General features: G+C 51.6%; 1 protein-coding gene across 3 annotated transcripts; it reads left to right on the top strand.

The window, feature by feature from the left end:
- Positions 1-3,499: 3,499 nt before the first annotated feature.
- IL1RN (interleukin 1 receptor antagonist) lies at positions 3,500-16,838 on the top strand. 3 transcript variants are annotated; one of them, XM_031019962.2, is made up of 5 exons: positions 3,500-3,651; positions 11,600-11,651; positions 13,125-13,213; positions 14,305-14,417; positions 15,558-16,838. In XM_031019962.2, the coding sequence occupies exons 2-5, from the start codon at positions 11,638-11,640 to the stop codon at positions 15,768-15,770; spliced, it is 429 nt and encodes a 142-aa protein (XP_030875822.1). In that variant the 5' UTR covers positions 3,500-3,651; positions 11,600-11,637; the 3' UTR covers positions 15,771-16,838. The 3 variants fall into 3 exon arrangements, with proteins under 3 accessions (XP_030875822.1, XP_030875821.1, XP_006748931.1); XM_031019961.2 differs by lacking the exon at positions 3,500-3,651 and adding an exon at positions 11,357-11,457; XM_006748868.3 differs by lacking the exon at positions 3,500-3,651 and having other exon boundaries at positions 11,472-11,651.
- The last annotated feature ends 7,775 nt before the right edge of the window (positions 16,839-24,613 follow it).

Below are 24,613 nucleotides of genomic sequence, written 5' to 3'. Positions count from 1 at the left end.
GTGTCCCCGGCAGACGTGGGAATGACTTCCCATTTGTCAGCCCGTGCCTTGCTGGAGTCTGATCCCTGCATTTTCATTTTGATCGACTCCTCAGCTCCCTTCTGTGTTGCTTGTTGGCTTTTATAGGATTGTATAATTGAAGGCTTTGGTTGCAGGAGGCAGAGGTAGCTGCCCACCACAGGTCCAGTCAGCCAAGGCCTGGGGACCGAGGCAGGTGCATTTATCCGTGACTGGCCCCCAGGGTTGTGGCAGCGGTGATGGGGGTAGTTCCCAGAAGAGTGGATCATGGGGTTAAGTGGCATCTGCGGATCTTGACCTTGACTGATGTGAACTTGTGGGTTTCAATGTGTGACCACTTATGAATGTCATGCTGGGAGACTTATTCTTTTATACAGATATATGAGTGGTGTGTTTGTGTATGTGAGGGAGAGAGAGGCACCAGGTACATGAGTGGCGGCTTCCCATCTATTCCTTTACTCATTTGTCCACGTGGCAGGTTGTGTGTGGAGAGTCAGGGATAGCATGGTGAACAGAACAGACACAATCCTTGCTGTGACCTGCCAGGGAGGTAGATGTCACACAGAGGATCATGCGAATGAAATGTCTGAGCTAAGATCTTAAGGGTGAGGGTAGTCTGCAAGACAGTGGAATGGGGCAGGGAAGGGTGTTCCGTGCAGAGCCGAGGACGAGCCTATGTCAAAGCCCCGAGGCAGGAGGAAGAGGTGATATTGAGAAATCAAGAGACCTGTGTTGCTAGAGTTCAGGGAATAAGGGGGTTGTTTTGCAAGCGGAGCCTGGAGCTGGGTTTTGTAGACTCTCACAGATCCTGCAAGGACAAGCATTTATCTAAGATCATGGGAAACAGCTCAATGCCGGCTCTTTTCACAACTCCGCTCCATTGCTCTGCCTCACGTACCTAAACTCACAGGAAGCAGGATGCCCCCTCAGTGCCTCTTTCCCCTGGCTGCAGTGAGGGGGGTCTCTGATGCTCCTAGTCTTCCCACGGTGCACTGGGATGCTGCCATTGAGCCCAGAGTATGGCTTTCCCTTGGGGCCTTGGCATCTCTCCTGCCAGGTGACCTCACCTGCGGCTGTCTCAGTCTGAGGGATCTAAATAACATCAAACCTCAGCATTTCATCCCTCCATTCCTGATGCCTGCTCTCCTTGTCACCTCTGTCCTCCACCCTGTCTTCTCTCTGTCCCCCACCCCCTCTTCCTTGTTCAGCAGGCTGGCCCTAGGCAGGTCAGTGCTAGAGTGAGTGCTCAGTCACTGTTGCTGGAGGTGGAGTAGCTCCGTGTTGTTCAGAAGCAGCCCCCCTCCACCCCCAAGGGTGCCCAGCCCGCAGGAATTCCCAAGGTCTCAAAGGCCAGCCCTTTCCAGAAATGCAGTCTTCCCCATCTCCGGGACTTTTTTGGCCCCGAGCTTCTCAGGTGATCTGAGTGAGCCAGGCCAGGCCACTGGTCCCTTAGATCTTTGCAGCTCTGGAAGAGAGGTGGCAAGCCTGGAGAGGAGACTTCTGGAGCGGGCCAGGCTAGGGAGTTGGAGATGCCCACATCCTGGATGTGGCTCGAGTCAGGCCTGGCCAGGGAATGCCTGCCTTGTGCGCCGACCAACATGCCATCCCCGGCCCTGATTGGCAGCCTAGTTTATCATCTCCTTACTGCCCCAAGCCTGGCCAGGCCCTTAGCTCCCCAGGGAGGAATCAGACCCATGCTCTGCAGGAATAATAACTAATGCTTAGATAATGCTTCCTGTGTTCTAAGCACCTACGGCTTGTTAGCTCAGTCCTCACAACCCCCCACAAGCTGGGTAGCAGTCTTGCACTCAATTTACAGATGTTTCCAAGGTCACATGGATGTAGTGTGTGAGGCCAGGACCTGAGGCCCCGGACACCAGAACCTGCCTCACAGAGTGGTCGTCCTGATGTAATAACAGACATGCAGACCAATGTGACAAGATGGTGTGTGCAGGCAGGTTCCCCAGCTGCCCCAATGCCCAACTTCCCAGGTTTACAAAATTTAGTTCCTGATTTGTTTGCAAATGGGCATTTCTCTACAAAAGTTGCTTCAGAAATTCCCAGCCCAAACTCAGAGGCCTTGGCATTCTAGCTGATGAGCCAAGGCTGCAGAGAACAGGAAGTGAAGGCCTTGTGGGAAGTCCCTGTGGTCAGGGGTCCCCAGGAAAGGTCATCCTGCCCGCCTCTGGCTCTCTGCACCTCCCAGCCAACTTCAGGCCCTATGCGCTGAGTGGAGGGACCCTGGGAAGGAGCCCAGACCCCAGAGACAAGGTTAGGGGAAAGCGAAGCCCTCAAGAGGTTGAGACCCCTTCTGCAAGTAAGCATGGTCTTTCCTTCTCCAACAGAAGAGACAGGTGCTATTGAAGGTGGCCAGGAGGCTGGCCTGCTCCTTCACTCTCCCCTTCCCCTGTGCCCTAAGGCCCTGTCTAGAGCAAAGCCCTGTTTCAATGCACACAACTTGTAAAGCATTTTATAGTCTGCATGCCATTTCTTCCTCCAGCCTGCCCCTACTCTAAGGGACACTTCCAAAGTCATACAGCTGGTTAGTTGCAGGCCTGGGGACAAGACCTGGGACTTCTAGCTTGCCAAGGGAGCCCTTGCCCCTGCTCTTCATGCATCAACCCAGATGGTCTTAAGGATTCCTGAGTTGTCTCCTCCCTGATGGCGGGATCCAGGGGCATGAAGCTAGAGAATAAGTTCAGAACGGCAAAGAGGAGAAAGTTTAGGACATAGGGTCTTGGAGAAAAGCTGGGGAGAATATTAGGCCTTGCAGACAGTGTCATTGCCAACAGCTGGGGTGGGGAGCCTGAGGGTAACTGGAAGAAGGGATGGATACCCTCCTGCTCCATAAGCCACATCCCAACTGTATGAGCCTCCACATGGTCCCCAAATAAACCAAGAAGATCCCCACCCAAGGGCCTTTGCGCTTGCTGCCCCCTCCCCCGGGACACTCTTCCACTTCTTTGACGTCACTCGGGTCTCAGCTCACAAGTCACCTTCTCAGATCGGCCTTCCCTGCCACTTCACATAAAACATGCACCCACCCCTAGGTCCCTCAAAAACAGATCATGCTTTTGATTTCCCCTGGAGCACATACTGTCATACGAAGTTAGTTTATTTGTTTACCAGTTTCTTGTCTGCCTTCCTCCATTAGATTATCAGGGACCTTATCTGGCGTTCCCCCAAAGCCTGGAAGAGTGCCTGGTACACAGGATTAAGTCAACCCATATTGTCAGGATGAATAAGCACATGCATACATGAACCGGCGGCAGTCGGGGTGAGCATAAAGTGGGGTGGGCACAGAGGTCCAGCCTCACTAAGCCAGCTCAGTTCCTCATGCAAGACCTCTGGCTTTGCAGAGATAAGAACCTGCTGGGCTTCTGTTAGGCTGACTCACCCTTTTGGAAGCTGGGCCTGGCGAGCCCTGCAAGCGTGTGTGCAAGGCAGGCTCTGGCCCTTCCTCTTCCTCTCCCCAGGTAATCAGGAAGCAAGGAGCAGCTCCACCCTGGGAGGTGCTGGTAGCACAAGTTCTGCCCGGTGCTTCTCCTCTCTGCGCAGCAGCTTGGTCTGGAGCCAGAGGCTGGAAGACCTCAGAAGACCGCGGAATCTACCAGGCCCTTCCCAGGGCTGCAGGTAAGCTCCCTTCACTCCTGCTTTTCCATCTGAAAGATGGGGAGGAAAATAGCCACCATTAGTGCTTACCAAATGCTCTCAGACTCTGAATAGCAAGCTTCCAGAGAAATGTCAAGCGCAGGTAGCTCCAGGCCTGTCTGGGAGACCTGGCCGAGGGGAGGCAGCAGCAGGCCATGAGGATGCCCTGGGGCCAGGGCCGCCGGCCCAGTGTCTGCGGGGCCCGCAGGGGACAGAGGAAGCACGCCTGCTGTGAGAAAAATCCTGGAGCTCTTAGACTCTGTTGGTCATTTTCCACTGGTGAGAGAGATGTGGAAAGTGGGGACATATTCCTGTCGAATGGGAGAAAGAACCGTGAGAGCTCAATGAGAAATACTGACAGAATTGGGCACCAGGTCCCGAGATCTGAAGGGTCGTACAAAAGGGTAGGGACCTGGAATCCGTGGCTACTACTGATTCGTCCCAGCAGATGGTTGTCTCATGAGGATGCAGGCCCAGGTGGCCAGAACTTCTCACTTTTCAAGAACTGTCAGATATTCTGATTTCCTTATGTAGTAGATTAAATAAAACAACAAAGTCAGCAAAGAAAATATTCAACCTGTGGGCTACAGGTTTGTAATCTCTGGTTAAGATCTGTGGGGGGCAGAGAAAAGATCTTAAAACTGGGAGTCTGAAGACCCAGTTTCTAATTCTATGTTTGAACTCGAATGGGTGAACTATTCCTCCTTTCTGGGTCTCACTCTTCTCAGTGTCAAGAGGAGGCTGGCCAACTCTTAGGGTCTCACGGGCTCGGTAATAGCCAATTCTTCCATAAGCTTATGGACGAGGCACTCTGCTGAGCAATTAACATGGCCTGTCTCTTCTAATCCTCACAACAGCCCTATGAGGAAGCACTATTATTGTTCACTGTTTCAGAAGTGGGAACTTGGACACAGGTTAAGTAATTTGTCCAAGACCAGACAGCCACTCTAACGGGAGGAGCCGGGCTCCACTGCAGACAGTCTGTTCCAAACCACCGTATTATGCTCTGGGGGTGTGGAGACTGAGTGAGGTCATGGAGAAAGAAGTACTTTGTAAACCACAAGCAGTTTTTCCAGGGGCAGCAAATCCTCCCCATGGTCTTATGCATCTTTCAAATGTGTAAAGAGGATGCCACTCCCAGAACCAGACGGTGATAGAATGTGAGGGAACATTTATACTTAAAAACAGTCCACTCCAAAATATTTTAAACTGTCACATAGTAGGTGCTGAGTAAGTTTGAGTTCAGGAGGCGAGGGCATGGGAACCCAGTGAAGACACCATGTTTTCTGGGAGGCCAGGAGCAGGGCTCAGAGAAGGGAGACCATGGAGAGATTTGGGGTTTGCTTCAAGAGCTGGGAGCTCGAGGACGGATGAAGGTGGGCATGTATCTGGGACATGGCACTTACCTTGCTGGCCCTCTGCCTCCTCTCTAACACCACTGACCTCACAGCTAATGTGTGTGAAGAAGATGAGGCAGAGGGAAGAGGATGTGAAGGTGCAGACATTTATAATGAAAGAGAAACTCCTTTTTACAGCCTAAGTTTGAAACCAATGTTAAGCTACTAGAGGTTGACCTATCTTGATTTACATAGCTGGAGGAAATGTGAATGGCTGAATTAAAAATTAACTTGATCAGAAGGGGAGTGATTGGCCAATACTTCATCTGCTGCGGTCTCTTTTCCTGAGTGGAAGGCTAAGGCTTTCGGTTCTTGTGTGTTTTATCTATCTATCTATCTATCTATCTATCTATCTATCTATCTATCTATCATCTATCTATCATCTATCTAATAAAATGGACCCCATCTCTGCTGGGCAAAAACAATGATGGGCAGCTAATCGTGCCTGCAATTTGCAGTACTAGCCACCAGATGGTATGAGCACCTTTTAAGGATTCGTATTATAGGGTGACCAATCATCTCAGCTTTCCAGAGATGCAGGACTTTCAGTACTAACACTTGGAAAGCCCTGGAAAGACCAGGGCAAATGGCCACCTTCATCCAAAACCAGGTAAAGAGCTTTCTCGTTAACTTCTGTAAGGTTTTAGAATCATCCTTCCCTTACTACCAAAAAACAAACCAACTCCTAAAATTTCCAAGCAATTGTGGGAACAAACTGTCGCTCTGTAAGACGTGAGTTCAAATCAGAAGGAACTCCATAAGAACAAATAAAATTCTTGCTTCTGTTCATTGTGCAATGAATCGAGGAAAGAGGTCAGCTGCCTTTCTGGCAGGACTGCCGTGTGGGAAGGAATACAAGAGCTGGGTTCAAATCCTGCCTCAGCCACGATCTGGGGCAAGTGATTTAATCTTTCTGAGCCTTGATTTCTTATTCTGCGAGGTGAGTATAAGTATATACCCATCCTGAAAGTGGGTGTAAATATACCCACCTTACACAGCTATTATTAGGACTAAGTGAGATCCATGTGAAAGAATAAAACACATAGCCTGAGCCTGAAGCACAGCAGGTAAGAATTATAACTGTGCCCCACCCCCCCTCCCGGTTCCTGCCCCTCTCCCTCTCTGTCCACCTGTGGAGAAGCTAGCTGCCTTATAAAGCTAGTCACCAAAGCCAAAAAGGCAAGAGCAAACATGTACCTCTAGTAGGACAAGATAAACAGATAAATAATGGCTTTCAATTCAGATCCATATCAAACCCAGAATTTGCTGGAGCAAAAACCATCTTGGAAGACTTGAAACTTATAAAAGACTCACAGGCAGTTTACCGTTTAGACCTAGGAGGAGGGCACGCTTTTGTGAAGCAGTGACTGAAAACAGTTGACTTTATATACAATCTCCCAACCACTATACATGGGCCAGGAGGGCATTCAGGTTGGCTGAGATGCCCAGGAGAACCTCGGTCTCCAAACCTGGCCCGCTGCTATAGGGAGCTTCTCATAAGCTGCTGGATTTGGTTAAAATTGACCTGGTTACCTGGCAGGGCTGCGTAGGAAAGCTGACAAAGAGAAGACAGATGATATTTGCCCTTCCTCCTCCTGTTTGTACTGCTATATTTACCCATCTCTTGGAAAGAGTAACCAGAGACTTTGTACCATTATCTTAGTAAAAATTTCCAAAGTTTGGGCAACAGCACTGCCTGTATTGTGTGCTGTGACGCTCACGTACGCTGAAGGATCTAAACATGAGCTCGAGCCATTACAACTTAAGGTGCACACCTGTGCCCCCAAAGCCAGCTGCTTACAATTTTACAAATGGTGTTTGCATGATGTGCATGCAGGCCGGCAGGCACAGCTGAAAACGTTCGCACCAAGACCCACTATAGTGTCCTGATAAACTGGATTTGTTGGGAGGGCTTGCTTTCTGTAATGCGGACAGGACCTGTGGGGTGAGCCACTGGGCTGAGGTGGGGAGAGACTGGAGTTGGGAAATAGGATGCTCTCTCTCTCTAGAAAGACGAGAGAGACGAAGAGCCGCCAAATCTCCCCGCCGCCGCGGGGCACTGGAGCCAGCAAGATACGTTTGTGAGCATCTCTTCCCAGCTCTGCATTCCGCGTTGTCTTGCTGGTGGCTTGAGATCATCCATGGTGGGAGTATTTACAGCAGAGAAACCAGCAAATGCTACTAATGAGAACTCTTTTGGAGATCTAGCTGTCGACATTTAGCAGCACACCACGGCCCTGCCTTCAGGCTCAGTGACCCCAAACCACACACCAAGTCTCATCTATCTGTCCACTGGTCCCAGGATGATCTTAATAAAACAAACCTGACGGTGTCACCCTCTGATTCCATGTTCTTTAAGATAAATTCCCTGCCCCTTGATGCGTCATTAAAGGCCCTTCCTCCTCTGACTCCTGCCCAACTTTTCGGTCACTTCTGCCCCTACCCCCAAATGCTGTTCCAATTCTGCCATCCTGAATGATATGACTCAAAAAATAGACATCGTGTTCCACATCTGGCCTAGGACCAAACTTCCTGCTGTGATAACGAGCAAAGCTAGCAAAGTGTATTTCTAAACAATCAGATGGGATCAAAGAATGACCAGGGCTTTGAAGAACTGCAGAGGCCCGGACAGGTGGAGGTCAGTACTGGGGCCTTTTGCCCTGGGAGGCATTTGGTTTCAAAAGCCCCAGCTGAGTTTTGGACAAACTTATGGGGTTGGACAGGGGACGGGAGAGGATAAAATTTGTATTTTACCTCCCACTGAGGAGAACGGGCCCTGATAAACACCCCAGGTCTGGCCTGGGACCTAAAGGACTAGGACTACCCAGAAATGGAGTAGCCTGCCTAGCTACTGATGCTCCATTGTGATCATCTCAAGCCTGCCGGGGGAAGGTCACTTGCAGCTGCAGCGCCCCCAGCCTCACCACCCAGCAGAAGCAAAAGGGAATCACCTCTAGATAAATTCAATATTGTCCAGAGCCTCAAATGACCTCTACGGTTTTCGATGTACTACCGTGCCCAGCAGTTGATAGAAAGTAGCCAGGCACAGGCAAGACGACCTGTGCACCAGACAAAAGCAGACTCCAGAAGGACACCCAGCGGGGATTCAGATAATAAAGTGAGCAGGTGCAGCCTTTACAAGAACCGTGAATACCGCGTCCAAGGATTTAAAAGACACGACTGAAACTTTCGGCAGACACCACGCCAAAAAAAAGGAAGCAGATGGAAATCCTAGAATCGAAAGAAGCAATTAGCTGAAATTGAGAAATAGCTGCATTTATTGAACACCTCCTATGTGGATGGAGCTCTAGAGGCACCAACAGGGGCCCAGGGCTTGGTCTCAGTAGAGCCTGTCGAGTGTCACTCCAAGGACATGGTTGTCCTATTTCCCTCTGAGTGGGCCTTATCATTTCTGCTGTCACCAGGGCAGGGCAGGGCTCAGCATGTAGAAGGCACTAGATGCAATTTGATGCCTGCAGCTCGCAGGGAAAGTGCAAGGTGCTGACCGGGAAGGCAGGGTCCACGACGTGGTGTGGTCATTAAACTGAATTTGGGAACTGGAGTGAGGGGCTGAGCACCCGGAACCAAGAACAAGTTTCGTCAGAGATTTCCTGTGGGCAGAAATCATAGGGACACCAACTATTTTTGATAAGACGGAACCAAGAGTGGAATTGTGGCCAGAAGCGTGAGGGGAGGGGGGGAGCCTCCGGTCCCCAGCTCATTTCCTCCCTCAGCCCAGACAGATGAGGGCCTCCCTCTCTGGAGTCCAGCCCGGTGTGCCAGGCAGGGTGGATGGGGTTAGGGGCATTGTGACTGACCTCTCCCACTTTACGTGGGGTAAAGAAGCAGACGCAATAGCTTCCTATTGTGTAGTTCTTATGTGCCAGGGTCAGGGTTAAGTACACTGTGTGCAACATCTCAGTCCTCACAGAACCCGTGATAAGGCTTCAATTATTAGCCCTGTATAATGGATAATGAAACCGAGGCCAAGGGGCTGCGTGCCAACTCCTAGGTGACATGGGAGAGTGCAGCCCCAGGTCAGCCTAATGTCTCAGGCCGGCCCTAGGGACTCCCTCCTCTCTATCAGGAAAGGCCTGCCAAGCCACTTCTTGGGCACAGACCTGGCAAAGGTGGAGAAACCAGGGATCTGCCCTCCGGGAGAAATCTGTCTCTCTGAATTTGGGCTGGGGACAGGGGAGCATTTACCCAGGAGCCACAGTGTGGGTGGTACCTTGGCTTGGAAAGCTGTCTTGAGGGCAGGCAGGCAGGAAGGAGCCCCTCGGCCTCCCCTGAGCAAGTCATTCCCTCTCTTCAGTCTCCAAGGATGTTTATCAAGGGGTACTGAAGTAACATTGAGGGGGGCTTCAGAAGCAGCATTGAAAGACAAGTAGGAGAGAACTTATCACAGTGGGGGCTAGCTGCCTTCCATCTCAGCAGGGGTGGTGACCAGTTCAGGCCCCTGATGATTCGTAGATGTTCCAGAAATTATACCCCCAATTCAGCAAATGCTGCTGGTGGCAAATAATCAAGCAGGTTCTTACACATCACGTCCTCCAGCCAGCCCTCCCCAAACAAACAGAACTCCCCCTTGGCCCTCAAAGGTAGATATTCTTTCTTGCATGTGTTTCAAAGGTGAATGTCTCCCTCAAGGTCACTCACCTTGTGAGAACAGAGGGGACACATACAAGTCACTTTGTCCTTCAAAGTAATCCCCCAGGGAAGTGATACAGTTTTTGCAGAAATGTTCCATTTGCTCTGAAAGAAGAGCTCTTTAAAGATTTGAGAAATTCATTTGTAACCTTTATTAATTTTTTTAAATTGAGGTATAATTGCCATATAACATTATATTAAATTTGTTTAAATTGAGGTATCATGGACATATAACATTAAATTATATTTAATTGAGGTGTAATTCACATTATAACATTAGAGGTATACAACATAGTGATTCACCAATCACCTGTTTTATATACATAGTTATAAACGTATCTTTTTTCTTGTGATGACAACTTTTATGGTCTACTCTCTTAGCAACTTTCAACTATACAGTATAGACTTCCTCTTTGAAGGATTTTACCCTCATTTGGACACGGACCCTGATTTTTTGGTTAAAAATAAAGTCAGACTCATCAAGATCAGCTGTTGTAACAGGATGACCACTGGCTGGGAGTCTGAAGACCTGGATTCCTAGGCATACCTTTGCCATTTATGAGTGGTGTGGCCTTGGGCAGGTCCCTTTCCCTCTGTGGGTCTTTCTGAGTGTTCTTCAAGACAATGATAGGGTGGGATAGGACAACTGCCGAACTCCCATCCAGTTCTCCAATGGTATAATCTGTGTTCTGCATTAGCACTGGGCGCTCTGATCATGTGAAGCCCTATCCATGCTTTCCCTATCCATAAATAGGAGTATGCCTACCTTTTTCCTAACTTCTAGAATGTAGGAAGGAAAGAAGTTAATGCTTATGAGTGCTCACTGCAGGCTAGAATTTCCCCTTCCTTCCCTCCCTCCCTCCCTCCCTTCCTTCCTTCCTTCTTCCCTCCCTCTTTCCACCCGTAAGGAAGACAGATCAATCCCACTCTGGGCACTGAGGCAGAGGGGGCAGAGGTAGAGGCCCAGAGAAGTGAAGCGACATGTTCCAGGTCACATGGGTAGCAAATGGCAAGTGGCAGAGGTGAAATCTGGATCCGTTTCTGTCCAAGGGCTGAGTTGGCCCCATTATCCCAAGACCATAACTTTAAAGATGTGGATAGTGTCTTATCGGAAGAGAGCTGGCTTCAAAGCACCTCTCAGGAAATTTACTCTATGGCAGGGGTCAGCAGACTTCAAGCCAAATGCAGCCACCACCTCTTTTTGTAAATAAAGTTGTATTGGAACATAATGGGCTTGTCATTTACAGATCACCTACTACTGTTTAAGCTACAATAGCTGAGTTGAGAAATCATGACAGAGACAAACCCTAAAATATTTACTGTCTGGTCCTTTACAGAATGTTTGTTAGTCCCTGGTCCAGAGTCCAGCAAGGCTGTCCATCCTTCAAAGAACACAAAGTGACATGTGACTGTCCTGTGTGCTCAAGAGCCCCGCCACTTGGCTTGTTAGGAAGGAGGACTTCTCTTCTTAAATCTATTTTTAAAAAGGTCAACAAACAGTCTCAGGATACCTGTCAGGCCGATGAGGGAGTTCAGTTTTCATCGTGCTCTTCCCAGGAACTCAGTGAAGGGAAAATAGAAATCTTAATTTTGGGGAAATTGCACAGGGGAAAAGGGGAGGGAATCAGTTACAACATCCCATTGCGACACTCAGCACAGTTGAAAGTGACAACAGCAAGAGTTTCTCATTTTGGAAATGTGAGGGCATTTCCGTTTCTCAGAGTAGGACAGGGCGGCTTGGGTGAGTGACTATTTTCTTTATAAGCGGCACCTCAGGGCCCGAAATGGCAGTGTCGTGTTGTCTCGCTGCGGCCGCAGAATGGAAACCGGCAGGTGTCCCCTCAGTTACCTGATCTCTTTCCTCCTTTTCCTGTTCCATTCAGAGACAGCCTGCCATCCCTTGGGGAAGAGACCTTGCAAGATGCAAGCCTTCAGGTAAGGCCAGCCCGGAGGAGGCGGGGTGGACGGACAGGTAAATGGAACCACCGCGGCCGTTGGGGGGGCCCGCTGGCCTCCGCAGCGCCTGCGGGCTGAGTTTGGGCTGGAAAAGGAGGTCCGTTATTCAGGAAAGGGGAGCCACATCCGTGGTCTTCAGGGCTTGTGTTTCAGAATATTTCAGATGGGCAGAACTTGGCCAGAGGCCTGGCTTATTCTCCCGGAGACTCTGGCAACTCAGTGAGTGACAGACAGGTGCCGAGGAGCCAGGCCAGGGCTCTTTGCTGGGCAAGGAAACCGGAGGGCCGCGTGGGCAGCGCACAGCCCGGAGGCCCAGACTGCCAGCCAGCATTGCAGGTCCGTGTGGACATGGTGGAGGCCCCCGCTCCTTTGCGGCCTCAGTTTCCCCATCTGTGACATGGGGTTAAGGATAACCCCCTGCCTGCCTTACTGGGTTGTTGTGAAGATCAAACAGTGCTTGAACACTACTGTGATTTTTAAAAATTGGGCCAGGAGTTTTGTGAGAGAGATGTCACCAACCCTGTTGTAAAATCGAGAGGCTGTGATGCTGTCCCCATGGGCCCTCTGTCCTGTGACATTGCAGGCCTGAGCCACGTCAGGGTGACTTCACCGTCAAACCGAGTTTCCCTGGCTTGAGGCTGCAGTTCGGGATTCTGTGCGTGTGCGTGTATGTGTGTGCGTGCGTGTACATGCGTCCTGGGCAAGTCGTTCCCCTTTCCAGACACGGGAACTGCTTCACGAGCTTTGCCTCTGCTTCTTCCTACTGGCTGGGAGCTCCAGGAGATGCACCTGGAGGTCTCTAGTAGGAGACTCATCCAGGAATGCAGAAGAATCTCGAAAGGTCAAATGCTCAACGTGTGCAAAGACCTTTACAGTTTGTCCAACCATCCCTCACTGAGCTCACGAGCTCCCCAAAGTGATGCCATGGGCGTTGGTAGCCACACTTCACTTGTGAAGAGATGAAGTGCATGTCCAAGGCCACATGGGTGGGCAGCGGGGCACAGAGGGCCCACGTTCTGGCTGGGCCTCTGCAAGCCCTGCTCTCAGCCCTTCACCAAGAGCTCGGCAGCCACATGCGGGCTGCTGGCTACCATACTGGGCCGTGCAGAGAGAGAACATTCCTGCCCCCGGCAAGTTTTATTGGATGATGCTACTCTAGAGTATGTTTTGCTGAAGTAGAAGGTGTCTGCTCTGGGAATCTGAGGATGAGAAGCAAGGTGAGGAGAGCGGTAGAATGTGGGTGCACTGCTTTCCAGCTGTGGGAGCTGGGCCGGCCTCTTAGTCGGTGTTGACCTCAGTCTCTCCTCCATGCCAAGGCTGGGCTAAAACACCACACCCCTGGCAGAAAGTTGAATGCAGATTCAGTGAACTCTGGGGGACACAGGAACGGGGGGAGCACAGGGCTGGGCACACAGAGGTTGTTCACCATAGCTGGGGCCTTTCACATTGCAGAATCTGGGATATTAACCAGAAGACCTTCTACCTGAGGAATAACCAACTCGTCGCTGGATACTTGCAAGGATCAAATACTAAATTGGAAGGTGAGTGGTTGCCAGAAAAGTGGATGTTGTGTGGGTACTGGGCCACTTTGCCCTGGAGTCTCCAGCTTGCCCTTGGAAAGCTTAGGTTCAAAGTCCTAATCCCCGCTGGGTCTTTGTGGTTGAGTTGGAAGCTGGGGGAGGCCTGGCCACATGTGAGGGCAGCCTCAAGAGGGTAAGAGGGTTAGAGCCTAGGTCTGGAGCCCCCACCTGCTGGCACCGTGTCCCGGGGCCACCACTGGCCGGGAGAGGGCACAGAAGGCAAGACGCTCCCTTTCCCTCCTGTGACTATGAAGCCTTCCGTGTTCCTATGTTGTTCAAACCCTAACTACCACCCAAAACGAATACACCATATCTAAGGCTGGGTTATGTCCCTTTGTCATGGACACCACATTCAGCCATGGTCTGGTCCTTGCTCTAAACAAGCTGCACGACCTTGGGCAGGCTTCTCCCACTCCATCGCTCAGTTTTTCCTTTAGTAAACCGAGGCCGGCCTGATGGCATGCTGGGAGAGTCTTTCAGCACGAGCCTCCTGGGATGTTTCTGATTACCCAATTGGTACTATGGGATGGCACGATCTCCATCTTCCCACCTTGTTCTCAGCCCCTCGCCTTGCCCTGAAAGAGTGTGAGACCAGCCTTTCCTGTCCTTCTGTTAATTCTCCTAGTGAACAAGCTGAAGTGCAGAAAGGCTGAGCTTTTCACTGCCACGTGAGGGCTCAGAGACGACCAAGGGACAGGGTCAGAGTCACCCAGGTGCCTGTAGACCAAGCCCCGGGGCCCACTGTGTGCTATTTCCCTGCCTGTGGGCAGCACCCCCGGGGACCTGGAGCACAGGTGTCCTGGGGAGAAGGAAGGATAGGGACCACGCGGAGCAGAATCTAGGCGACACGGTGCTTGAGGGGTAACTCGATAACTCCTTGGTGTGATCTTCCATTTGAATGAGGACCAGGAAGATGGGGCCTCACTGCCCTTCTGACCTTCGGGTTTTACTTCGGGTGGGGATGGGATGGGGAGACAGAAAAATCTCCTGCGAGAGTCCGGGCTGCCTCCTCCTCTCTCTACAACCTGACCCTGCCTTCTGCTCTTCCCCAGAGAAGTTAGACGTGGTGCCCATTGAGCCTCATGCCGTGTTCCTGGGGATCCATGGGGCGAAGCTGTGCCTGGCCTGCGTCAAGTCCGGTGATGAGACCAAGCTCCAGCTGGAGGTAAGGGCCCGCCTCTGATGGCAGCCACCCCAAAGCCGGCGGCCGGGACAACCGCAGTCAGTCCCTTCCTGGGGCCCTGTGGGTCGAAGAGGCAGGCGCAGCTGGGCAGTTGTGCTCCACTCGGCGTAGCAGCGGCAGCAGCGGGGAGCTCTGCTGGGGGGGGGCCACGGTGGCTTCTCACCCGCCCCTTGCTCCACGTGCTCTCTCAGAGCTCCGCGGTCAGCGTGGGCCTCCTGACAGCGCGGGTGCTGCCTTCCGACACGGATTATGCCACAGAGGCGAGGCTCCGTGGGCAGAGGCCCATCAAAGCCCCGCTTACGTCGTACGGCTCACGTCCCATGGGCCGAAGCCGGCCGTGTGGCCAAGTCCAGTCTCGAGAAGGGCGGGGGCCGGGAAGGACGGTTCCTTTGAGGGCTTCATTCTCTGTGTGCCACTCTCTGGCCCGACGGCTCCCGACCTTCTTAGACTCGCCCTCCTCCAGGGAAGCCAAGCTTCAGGACCTTTCTCTCCTAATCCTTATCTACTCAGACCCATGGGTTGGCATCCCATCCAGGGCCCTGTACTCCTTGATCCCTGCAGTATGAACGGGCTGCCAGCCCTGGGAGGAGATGGCTTTGTCTCAGGGGCTTGTTGGTCAGGATCTTAACCCAGTGTGAGTGGCTGTAACCAGGGCTCCGTCCCTTACCCCCAGCCGTGGACAGGGGCATTCTTTGGGAGGGTGACTACTCTGTGTGGAGTGGGGATGACCAGGACGTTGTGTGTACCATGTCGAATGCACTGCAGTGATCTCTGCCCACCTTCTCCACCATGCCCTCTTGCCTGAGAGGGCACAGGCCCCGACAGAGCGCCAGCCTCCACGTGCGTTGGCCTCTGCGGCTGATGCCACGTGTCTACCAAACTTACTGGCCCATGGCTAGAGGGGCCAGATTTCCCAAAGTCAAGGTGTGACCGTGGGACGGCCTCTTTGTGTCACTGTTGTCTTAGGAGAGCCGGGATGCGTGGCCTGCCGCAGGGGTCCCCGGTCAGAGTTTCCCCAGTGTTTGTTCTGGGCCGGCCGGAGGCCAAGTCCTGGTTGGGAGAGGGAGGCAGCATGGGACCTATGGGCTTCCCAGCCCTCACTGCTCATGTCTTGGCTTCCAGGCAGTTAACATCACTGACCTGAGTAAGCACAAGGATCAAGACAAGCGCTTCTCCTTCATCCTCTCGGATAGCGGGCCCACCACCAGCTTCGAGTCCGCCGCCTGCCCCGGCTGGTTCCTCTGCACAGCACTCGAGGCCGACCAGCCCGTCAGCCTCACCAACACGCCCCAAGAGGCCATGACGGTCACCAAGTTCTACTTCCAGAAGGACTAGTGGTGGGTCCATGCCGCACGTCCCCCATGCCCAGCACACCGATGACCCCAGAGACGCCTCTCCACCCTGCCCGGGGCCTCCTGGCTGTCGTGGGGGCTCAGAGGAGCAGCCTTGGTGGGGCAGACCTCGGAAGGATGGCCGAGAGCCCCGGTAACAGGACTCTGTCACCAGCCTCCTCAGCTAAGCAACCTCGACGCTGCCTCCACGGTGGTCTTTCTATCGTGCAGCTCAAGCCACCGCACTGCCCCAGGCCTTTCAGCGCTGCCCGTGCCTTCTGGATGAAAGGCAGGCCGCTCGGCCCGCCTGGGCCCCCTCTGCTCTCCTCTCCCTGACTCCTCAGCCTCCTCCCTCGCCCCGTGGCCGCGTCCCAGATCCCTCACGCCCCTCGCTGGCCTCCCAAACCTTGTTTTGCCAACTGATGCCGTTCTGTGGGGAAAACTTTTAGAGTCTGTGCCACAATGGAAGAGAAGGATTTCCTTTCTCTTTTAAGCCAGCTTCATCCAATTTGAAGGCGAGTCCTTTCTTTAGAGACTGTGTCCTTTCTGGAAAGGGGGCGAGGGAGGGTGGAAGGAGCTCTCCCTTTTGATTTCCCTCTCTTCTTTTTGTAACGCCCTACCGTGCAAAAATGCGAAGTTAGTGTGTTATGTTGGTCCCTAGTTTTTTTTTCTTTCTGTGACGTTCCTAAAGTCTGGCCCCCACTGCTCAGGCCGGGCACCATTTCCACTCCAGACCTCGTACAGTGCCCGCCGCGCTTTTCCTCCCCCAGCTCCCCCATCAGAAGCTCCCAGCTCCCAGGGCAGCACAACTGCGGCTCCCCTGGGGCTCCTTGCAGGTTTCCTGGGAGGGAGGAATGGCTCTTGGACCGTTTTAGCCCTTCGGACACTCTGAGACTTGTGCCTCCGCCCGTGTCCCGCCGCAGACGGAGCTCCCGAGAGCAGGGAGCGTGATGACCTGTGTGTGTTTCGGACCCTCAGCACGTGCTCCGTGAACGTGTGTTCTGTGTGTTGAGCAGAAAGGTTCCTACTCCCTGTGACTGAAGCTGTTTTACAATAAAATCTTGAAAACTCATCTACTTTGCTGGTTGTGTCTCTGGCCTCGCCAGGCTTGGCGCATAGAGAGCTTGGGAAACGGGGAGGCCAACGGGCCTTTCTCACCCCGGGGACTGGGCCTGGCTGCCTCTCTTCTGAGAGTCCTTTCCTCCTCGGGCCTCACTGTCTCTGGTCCACGAGAGTGAATCTCCCTGCCAGGAAGGTGGGTAGCGCCACTGTCCAACTAGCCGCCAATAGCAAACAATCCAAACACCCATCACAGAGGAACGAACACAGACATCAGGTGCGTGCATACAACGCAATGGTTGGCAGCAAAGAGAGTGGATGGACTGCGGTCGGCCGCTCTCCACAAAACAGATGCATCTTACCCACATGATGTGGGGAGCAAGAATGACAGAAGCCCGCACAGAGCGTGAGTCCATGCACATAAAGCTAAAAGAGGCAAAACCGAGCCGTTGCGGGGAGGGACGTATAGACAGGTGGTGCAAACACACGGAGAAGCAGGGACGGGCAGTGTCTGAAAGTGGGGCTGCTGGGTGACTCCTGCGAGACAGAGGGTCAGGCTGGAGCCCCCGGAGGCTTTTAGGACCCAGGCGACACTCTAATTCTTGACATGTTTGTGGTTAGGCGGTTTGCTGGGTGTATATTTCACAATTTCGAAGTCGAAAAAAATGAAAAGCCTTGCCCCTGGGGTGTGAGCAAAGGGGGCACTGGGAAATAATGAGATCACCAGGTGGAATATTGAGTTTGGCCCCGTGAGATGGGAGTGCAAGACCGTCCTCAGACAGTTCGGCTACCAGGCAGAACTCCTGCCCGCCTTCTGCTGACTTCTGCCCTTGGTCTCTGGAGCCCTCGAGTCGGGCCCGACTGGGTGGCCTCCCTCCTTGGGGCCTGCTGCTCACTTATTCCCAGAGGGAGCTGACTGAGACGGGGTTTGCCAATAGCGCTCTTGGCACTTGTCTCCAAGGCCCGGGAAACAGAACCCAACAAAGCTAGGCCGCAAGGCTGGGCTGCACGTCTCGAACCCGGCTCCGGCCGGGCCTTCTGCTCCTCTCCGCTTCACAAACTAGACGTCACGCACCGCCTTGCTGGAAGAGGAGATTTCATCGCTAAAAACGAGTTCAACAGGTTAAAAGATAACCGACTGGAGAAAATCTTTAAGATCTCTAGATCTCGACTCCAGAGGGGGCCACCTTTGGGTCAGCTTTCTCTTCCTCGTATGGAAGATGGAAGTCGTCACACCTGCTCCCTGGCGACGGCCTGGGGATAAAATGAGCCGGTATGGGCTCATTGTGTGTCAGGGAAGGGTGCATGTGGCTGATAGATTTTTAGTCCTGGTAAAGGGGGAAGTTCAGGGCCGAAAACCCTTCAAGGCTTAATGGTAATAACAGCAGCAACGCTTGTGGGTCTGGCTCTTCAGCCATCCTGCCTCCTCTGACAAAAGAGAAACCTGAGGCTCAGACCCTTCATGTGATTAGATCAAGCAGCCGGGTGTAGGTAAGTAACAGGTGAGGGAGTGGACAGTCATGCACAGGAGCTCTAGAATGTTCTGGCTCTCCTGCTTGCAAAGTGCACTCACGGACAATGAGTTAATATCTTGCAGGCTCCGTTTCGTCATCTCTAAACGCAGGTAATGGCTAGTGCACCTGGCTGACTTACTCGAGCTCTGCAATATCACCGCGGTAGTATTGGTGCTGGTATTTGTTTTGGAAGACGCAGTGCTCAAGGGAATCTGCTTTAAAGCCTTGCCGCTCAAAGTGCGGTACCCAGAGCAGCAGTGGTGGTGGCAGCATTTGGGAGTTAGAAGGCAGAGTCCCAGGCCTTGGGCCAGACTTCCTAACTCAGGATCTTCATCTCCAGCAGGTCTCCAGGCGATTCAATGCAGGTTCGAGTTTAAGATAAAGGTCTGCTTCAAAGTGCAGTGCTCATGCGGTCTACAAACTCAGGCATATTTGTTAAACTGACTCTCATAATTACAAACCAAACTCATGTCCTCAACAGTACTCCCGCGAGCTCACTGACGATACCCCAAACTCCCAAGACCTCCTTAGTCTGGCTTAAAGTGTTCTTTAAGAGAGGAAAAGCTTTAGGGGCCCCTGAGTGGCTCAGTCAATTAAGTCTGACTCTTGGCTTCTGCTCAGGTCATGATCTCAGGGTCCTGAGATCGAGCCCTGTGTCGGGCTCTGCGATCAGCGGGGAGTCTGCTTGTCCCTCTCCCTCTGCTCCTCCCTCTGCTCACTCTCTCTCATTAATAAATAAAATCTTAAAAAGAGAGAGAGAGAGAGAAGGAAAGCTCTAAGCCTTTTCTGTCCTGCTAGAACATCAGCAGCTCCACACACGTAGGGATTTTGATCTGTTTTGTTCTCTGATGTATCCCAAGTACCTAGATCAACACTTGGAATGTACAGGGTGGTCAATCAATATTGGATGAAGAAGTGAATTGGCCATTGATATATCAGTAGGAACTAATGTATTACATGGGTCAGAAAATTTGGGAAGACAGGGAACTTAGGCCAGGGAAGTTCTGAAAGGGGCCTACAAGAAGGGAAAAGCCCAGGGCGCTGCACGTCGCAGAGATTTTGGAGCTCATCGAGGAAAAAGAACTGGCCACAAGGTGGCAGTAACGCACCCGCGCTTTACTGGCCAGCGCCTTGACAGGTGCGCTCCCTCACATCAGAAGTCTGTCCAGAGGCGACTCAGTAGGGAGTTGCTACTCAGGAGGAGAGGGGGGCATGGGGACTCGGGGGAGAGGGGACTCGTGTCTAGGTGATGTCACTCAGCCGCACAGTGGGGAGTTTCTGGGTCAGAGAGCTCCAAAGCACAGCGGCAGCTTGGGGTCTTTATGGCCTGGGGCTTATCCACGGCTAGCAGATGTTGGGAACAGTTTCGTGGGGTATGCAAAGCAGGCCGGCTCTAAATGGCTAAAAATCTGCTTATCTGGGTGATGTTTAAAGCAATTGGCTGTGGAGACATTTGAGTTTGGCCTCAGGTGGGCTTTGGAGCTAGCCCGTCTCAGTCTGCTGTGAACAAATCAACCGCCTAGGGCCCAGTATGCAGAGGCCACCTTTGGCTCATTTACATAACACGAGGCTGGGGGGTGGCTCAGGACAGGCAGGCCTGGGCAGCACGTGAAAGTGACAATTTTGTGCGAATAGGAGGCAGTGAGGGTGACTGGGAGGTGGGAGGCTCAGCTGGGAGAGCAAAGCTCAGGGAGGGAAGGTGAGCAAGCTTCGGAGAGGAATGTGGCCTTTTCTGTCACTTGGAGGACTGACTGCGCTGTCAGACCACAGGATCATGGAAGAGCTCATTTGAAACTTCGAAACTGAAAGTACAGGGCTCCAGTCTTTCAGGCTTTCACAGTCTAGTCAGAATTTCCCTGCTAACTAGCTGGGTGACCTCGGCCAAGCGCCATCTCCTCTCTGGGCCGCGGTGTTCTCGCTTACGCAAGGAGGGGGTGTGACTAGGCCCGTGGTTCTCATTCGGCTCACCTGTGGAGCTTTATAAAAACTGATGGCGGGCGCCTGGGTGGCTCAGTCGTTAAGCGTCTGCCTTCGGCTCAGGTCATGATCCCAGGGTCCTGGGGTCGAGCCCCGCATCTGGCTCCCTGCTCCGCGGGAGGCCTGCTTCTCCCTCTCCCACTCCCCCTGCTTGTGTTCCCTCTCTCGCTGTGCCTCTCTCTGTCAAATAAATAAATAAAATCTTAAAAAATAATAATAATAAAAATAAAATAAAAATAAAAACTGATGGCAGTGCCTGACCCCACCCCCAGAGACTGGTTTGAGGTGGTCTGGGCACGCCCAGGTCAAGACCCCCTGGACCGGAAGGCCCCTGTGTTCAAGTCCTCCCAGCTACTCCCTCAGAGTGAGCCCCATCCGGTGGCATCTGGAAATGCAAAGGAGGGAAATGGTCCTTACCTTCAGAGAGAGGCTCTTTACCAAGTCAGCGGTATATTTTGACTATATTTTAATTTGAGTTGAAGGTAGAAGAAGGTTTTCTACTTTCTTAGTCTGGTTAAGACACACTTTGAGCTTCATTTTTTTTTTTTTTGGCATAAATTATGCTATAATAGTAGATGTTAAATTGGTGTAAAATTCTTGCAAATCTTAGGGAAACCAAATAATGTTGTGTTTTCTCTTCATAAAATTATGAAATCCCTAATCATAGCAGCAAGTCTTAACATGCCTGATATTAAACCCAACTCTCCAAAAAGTTTGGAAAGACAGCGAAGTATGTGTTTTCGGGTTCTTATCCTCAAACCTGACGAAGCCTAAAGAGAGGGACGTTCAGCTTTCAAAAGAATGTTTTGCCTCTGGGTCTTCTGCTGCATCAAGTGTGTGGGGGTTTAAAAAGAACAACAACAAAAAAACCCCAAACCAAAAAAACAAAAAACAGTTTAAGAAATGTCCACCGGAGGTCAGCATTTTGCTGAAGAGAATCCTATATGAAATAACTAGTTCAGTTCAGGCTGGTGAAGGTTCAGTTTTTTAAAAACTCTCTGAGAAATAGCTGGGTTTTCATGCCAAGGGAAGTATATTCTCATTCAACCTCTCAATCAAGCTGTGTCCTAATTTGAGCTATTTGCCTCATGAAGTACATGAGCCCTGAGAAGTATCCAACCAACGGTGTCTCTTACTGATGTCTCTTTTCCATACGGTGAGACTCAGAAAGTTCACCAGGTCTTCTTGTATCTGCTTGAAAATCGACATCCTGTGGTTCTGTTTCCAGCTGAGGACCCGGTAGCTGGATGATTGATTGATGCATGGAATTACCACCAACCCTCTCCCCCCACCGCCCAGGGAGAATGTGCACCCGCCTCGCCAGAACTCAACACAGGAGCCCCAGTGGGCATGCCTGCAAGGGACACGGACACTTTTTTGTGTGCTGGAAAGGGGTTAATGGAGCTCACAAAAGGCAGATCAACAAAAAAGCCTGGACACTTACTACGATGAGGAGTGGATCCAGATCCAGGGAGGGAATAACCTGGCCTCTATCCTCTCCCCAGGGAAAGCCTACACACAGTCGGCTGACTGGGAGACAGAGCGGAGGTCACTGATCCTAGTGACCAGGGACCGCAAGCTGCCACACCTTGTTATCACCTCTATTCGGGGGGTCTCCCCGCCAAGGGATGGGAACGGCCAATTCTTAAAGTCAAGGCATACTCTTCCTTGGGCCTTGATGGAATCATCTGGCACCTTCTTCTTTCTCCTTGGCAGTATTCCTGATTAGTCCTGGAAGTTTTCTTTCCTTTCATCGAAGGCCTGTGGCTGAATCACAGGCGCAGGAGAGAGGTAGGCAGGGGCTAGATCCCGCCGGGCCTGACTGGTGATGGTCAGGACCACAGTCTCTGTCCTGAGGCACGAACAGGCCTTGGGAACTGTGAAGCTTACCGTGTCAGCCCCCCAGGTCCCATTTTGGGGTTCTCTATTTCAGATTGGGAGCTCATCCCCATAATAAATCTCCTGTTTTGTAGAAATCTCTCTCTATACCCTGTCGGTTCTAGTTCTCTGGAGAACTCGAATATTAGCATTTATGGAGTATTGTACAACTATTGCCACAATCAGTTTCATCCTTTTCATCACCCCAAACACACACCCCATATTTTTAGCAGTCATTGCCCATTTCCCCTTTTTCCTAGTCCTGGCAACCACGAATCTACTTTCTGTCCCTATAGATTTGCCTATTCTGAACGTTTTATACAAATGGAATCATGCAGTATGTGGTCTTTTGTGACTGTTCTTTCACTTAGTAAAATGTTTTTGAAATTAAATCCAGGGGCACCTGGGTGGCGCCGTCAGTTAAGCGTCTGCCTTGGGCTCAGGTCATGATCCCAGGGTCCTGGGATCCAGCCCTGCATCCGGCTCCCTGCTCAGTGGGGGAGTCGGCTTCTCCATCTCCCTCTGCTCCCTCCCCCCACCTCGTGCTCTCTCTCTCTAATAAATGAAATCTTTAAAAAAAGAAATTAAATCCATATTGTCGAATCATGTATCAGATAGGATGAATAATATTCCACCGTATGCGTACGCTAAATTTTGTTTATTCATTCATCAGTTGATTGACATTTGGGTTGCTCTCCTTTTGGCTACTATGAATAATTCTGCTATAAACATTCCTGTACAAATTTTTGTGGGGGGATATATTTTCATTCCTCTTGGGTATATACCAAAAAGTGTAATTGCTAGGTCATATGGTACCTCTATGTTTAAACTTTGAGGACTGTCAAACTGTTTTCCAAAGCTGCTAGATCATTTTATAATTTTATAAGCCCACCAGCAGTATATTGGGTTCCAGTTTCTCAACAGAGAGATTAACTGTCTTTTTTATTGTAGTCAGCGTGTGAAAGAGTATCTCGTGGTGGTTTTGATTTGCATTTCTCTGATGGCTAATGATGTTGAACATCTTTTTTTTGTGCTTATGAGCCATTTGTGTATCTTTTTTTGGAGAAATGTTTATTCAGATCCTTTGCCCATCTTTTAGTTGGGCTATTTGGGTTTTTTTGTTATTGAATTGAAAGATTTCTTTATTTACTCTAGATACAAGTCCCAAGGTTCACATTTTACCATGTGGATTTTTCTAGGTGTTCCAGAACAATTTCTGGAAAGACTTTTCTTTCTCCACTGAATTACCTTGACACTTGAAAAGGTGCCAATTGCTCATATGTGTGTGGATCTATATTTGAACAGTCTGATTCTGCTACATTGATCTGCTTCTCTGTCTTTATGCCATTTTGGCTTGAAGTGTTTCTTTTTTCCCTGCGATGTCTTCTTTGACTCATTAATAAGTTATAGGATTGCTGACCCAGCATCGGGGCCCCCTCTAAGAAAGACAAAGCATCAGCACTGCGTGGTAATGTAGAGCATGGACTGTAGGTCCTTCTGACTGTGTGACCTTGGTCAGGTTACTTAACCTCTCTGTGTCTCAGTTTCTTCATTATGTGAAAAGCTTCCTACTTCAGTGGGTAGTTGCGAGGATTACATGTGTTAGGACAGGTGGAGAGCTATTGCCTGGCACCTAGTTAACAGAATAAACATTAGCTGTTGGTTCCTCGTAGAGAGCCTGGTCAGCTCCATTTTAGGCAGCATCAGATAAGGAGATGGGCTTCTCCGGGTTGCCAGTCTCTAGGAGAGAGCTACATATCCCTGGCTATGTTGGAAATAGGGAATCACTTCACTCGGATTTTCACACACGGTGCCTTTACACAGCTACAGAAACAGAAACTAGATAGCGCCATCAAGTGGAATCCTGAAAAACAAAAGCTTCTTGCCAGTGTCAACCAATCTCTGAGGATACGTTTGCTAAAATAGGCTCGTTTCGAAACCCAACTATTGGCCATCACGCCATCAATTCCCGAAGCAGCCAGCAGCTAGCTAGCGCCGTAAGGGGACACGCACAGACAGCCGAAGCTCTGGACGGCAATACCGCAGTTTTCCTCGCGCCCCCGAAATACAAGCCATGGGCTCGCGGGGACCCGGAGCGGCGCGCGGCTCGAGCCGTGCACACATCTGGGTCTGGCCTCAGTTTCCGGTTTCTGGGCCGAGAGAGACGAAGCAGAGGGGCCCGGCCGTGGACGGCTCGGGCCCGGGAGAACGCAGGCCGGCGCGCCAGCCCGCGCCGCGGCCGTCAGACCAGTCGGACGGCTTCGCCCGCAGCCCGCCCCTCCGCGCCCGCGCCGCCGCCCGCCCTCCCGGAAACCCAGTCCCTCCCGCCGGCGCCCGAGCAGGACGCGCGCGGCCCCCGCGCAGCCGCCGCCCGCAGCCCTCGCGCTCCCGGCCCGCTCCCGGCCCGCGCCCGGGCGCC

This window comes from Leptonychotes weddellii, chromosome 10 (assembly GCF_054177405.1).
Source record: "Leptonychotes weddellii isolate Sample4059 chromosome 10, ASM5417740v2, whole genome shotgun sequence".
Lineage (NCBI taxonomy): Eukaryota > Metazoa > Chordata > Mammalia > Carnivora > Phocidae > Leptonychotes > Leptonychotes weddellii.
Note: the sequence above shows the minus strand (reverse complement) of the source record. Positions and strands in the feature narration are given on the sequence as shown.

Coding starts and splice junctions, on each gene's coding strand:
- IL1RN (XM_006748868.3), top strand. CDS start 11,536: ATGGAAACCGGCAGGTGTCCCCTCAGTTACCTGATCTCTTTCCTCCTT. Junction 11,652..13,124: donor TGCAAGATGCAAGCCTTCAG/GTAAGGCCAGCC, acceptor TTCACATTGCAG/AATCTGGGATATTAACCAGA. Junction 14,418..15,557: donor AGACCAAGCTCCAGCTGGAG/GTAAGGGCCCGC, acceptor CTTGGCTTCCAG/GCAGTTAACATCACTGACCT.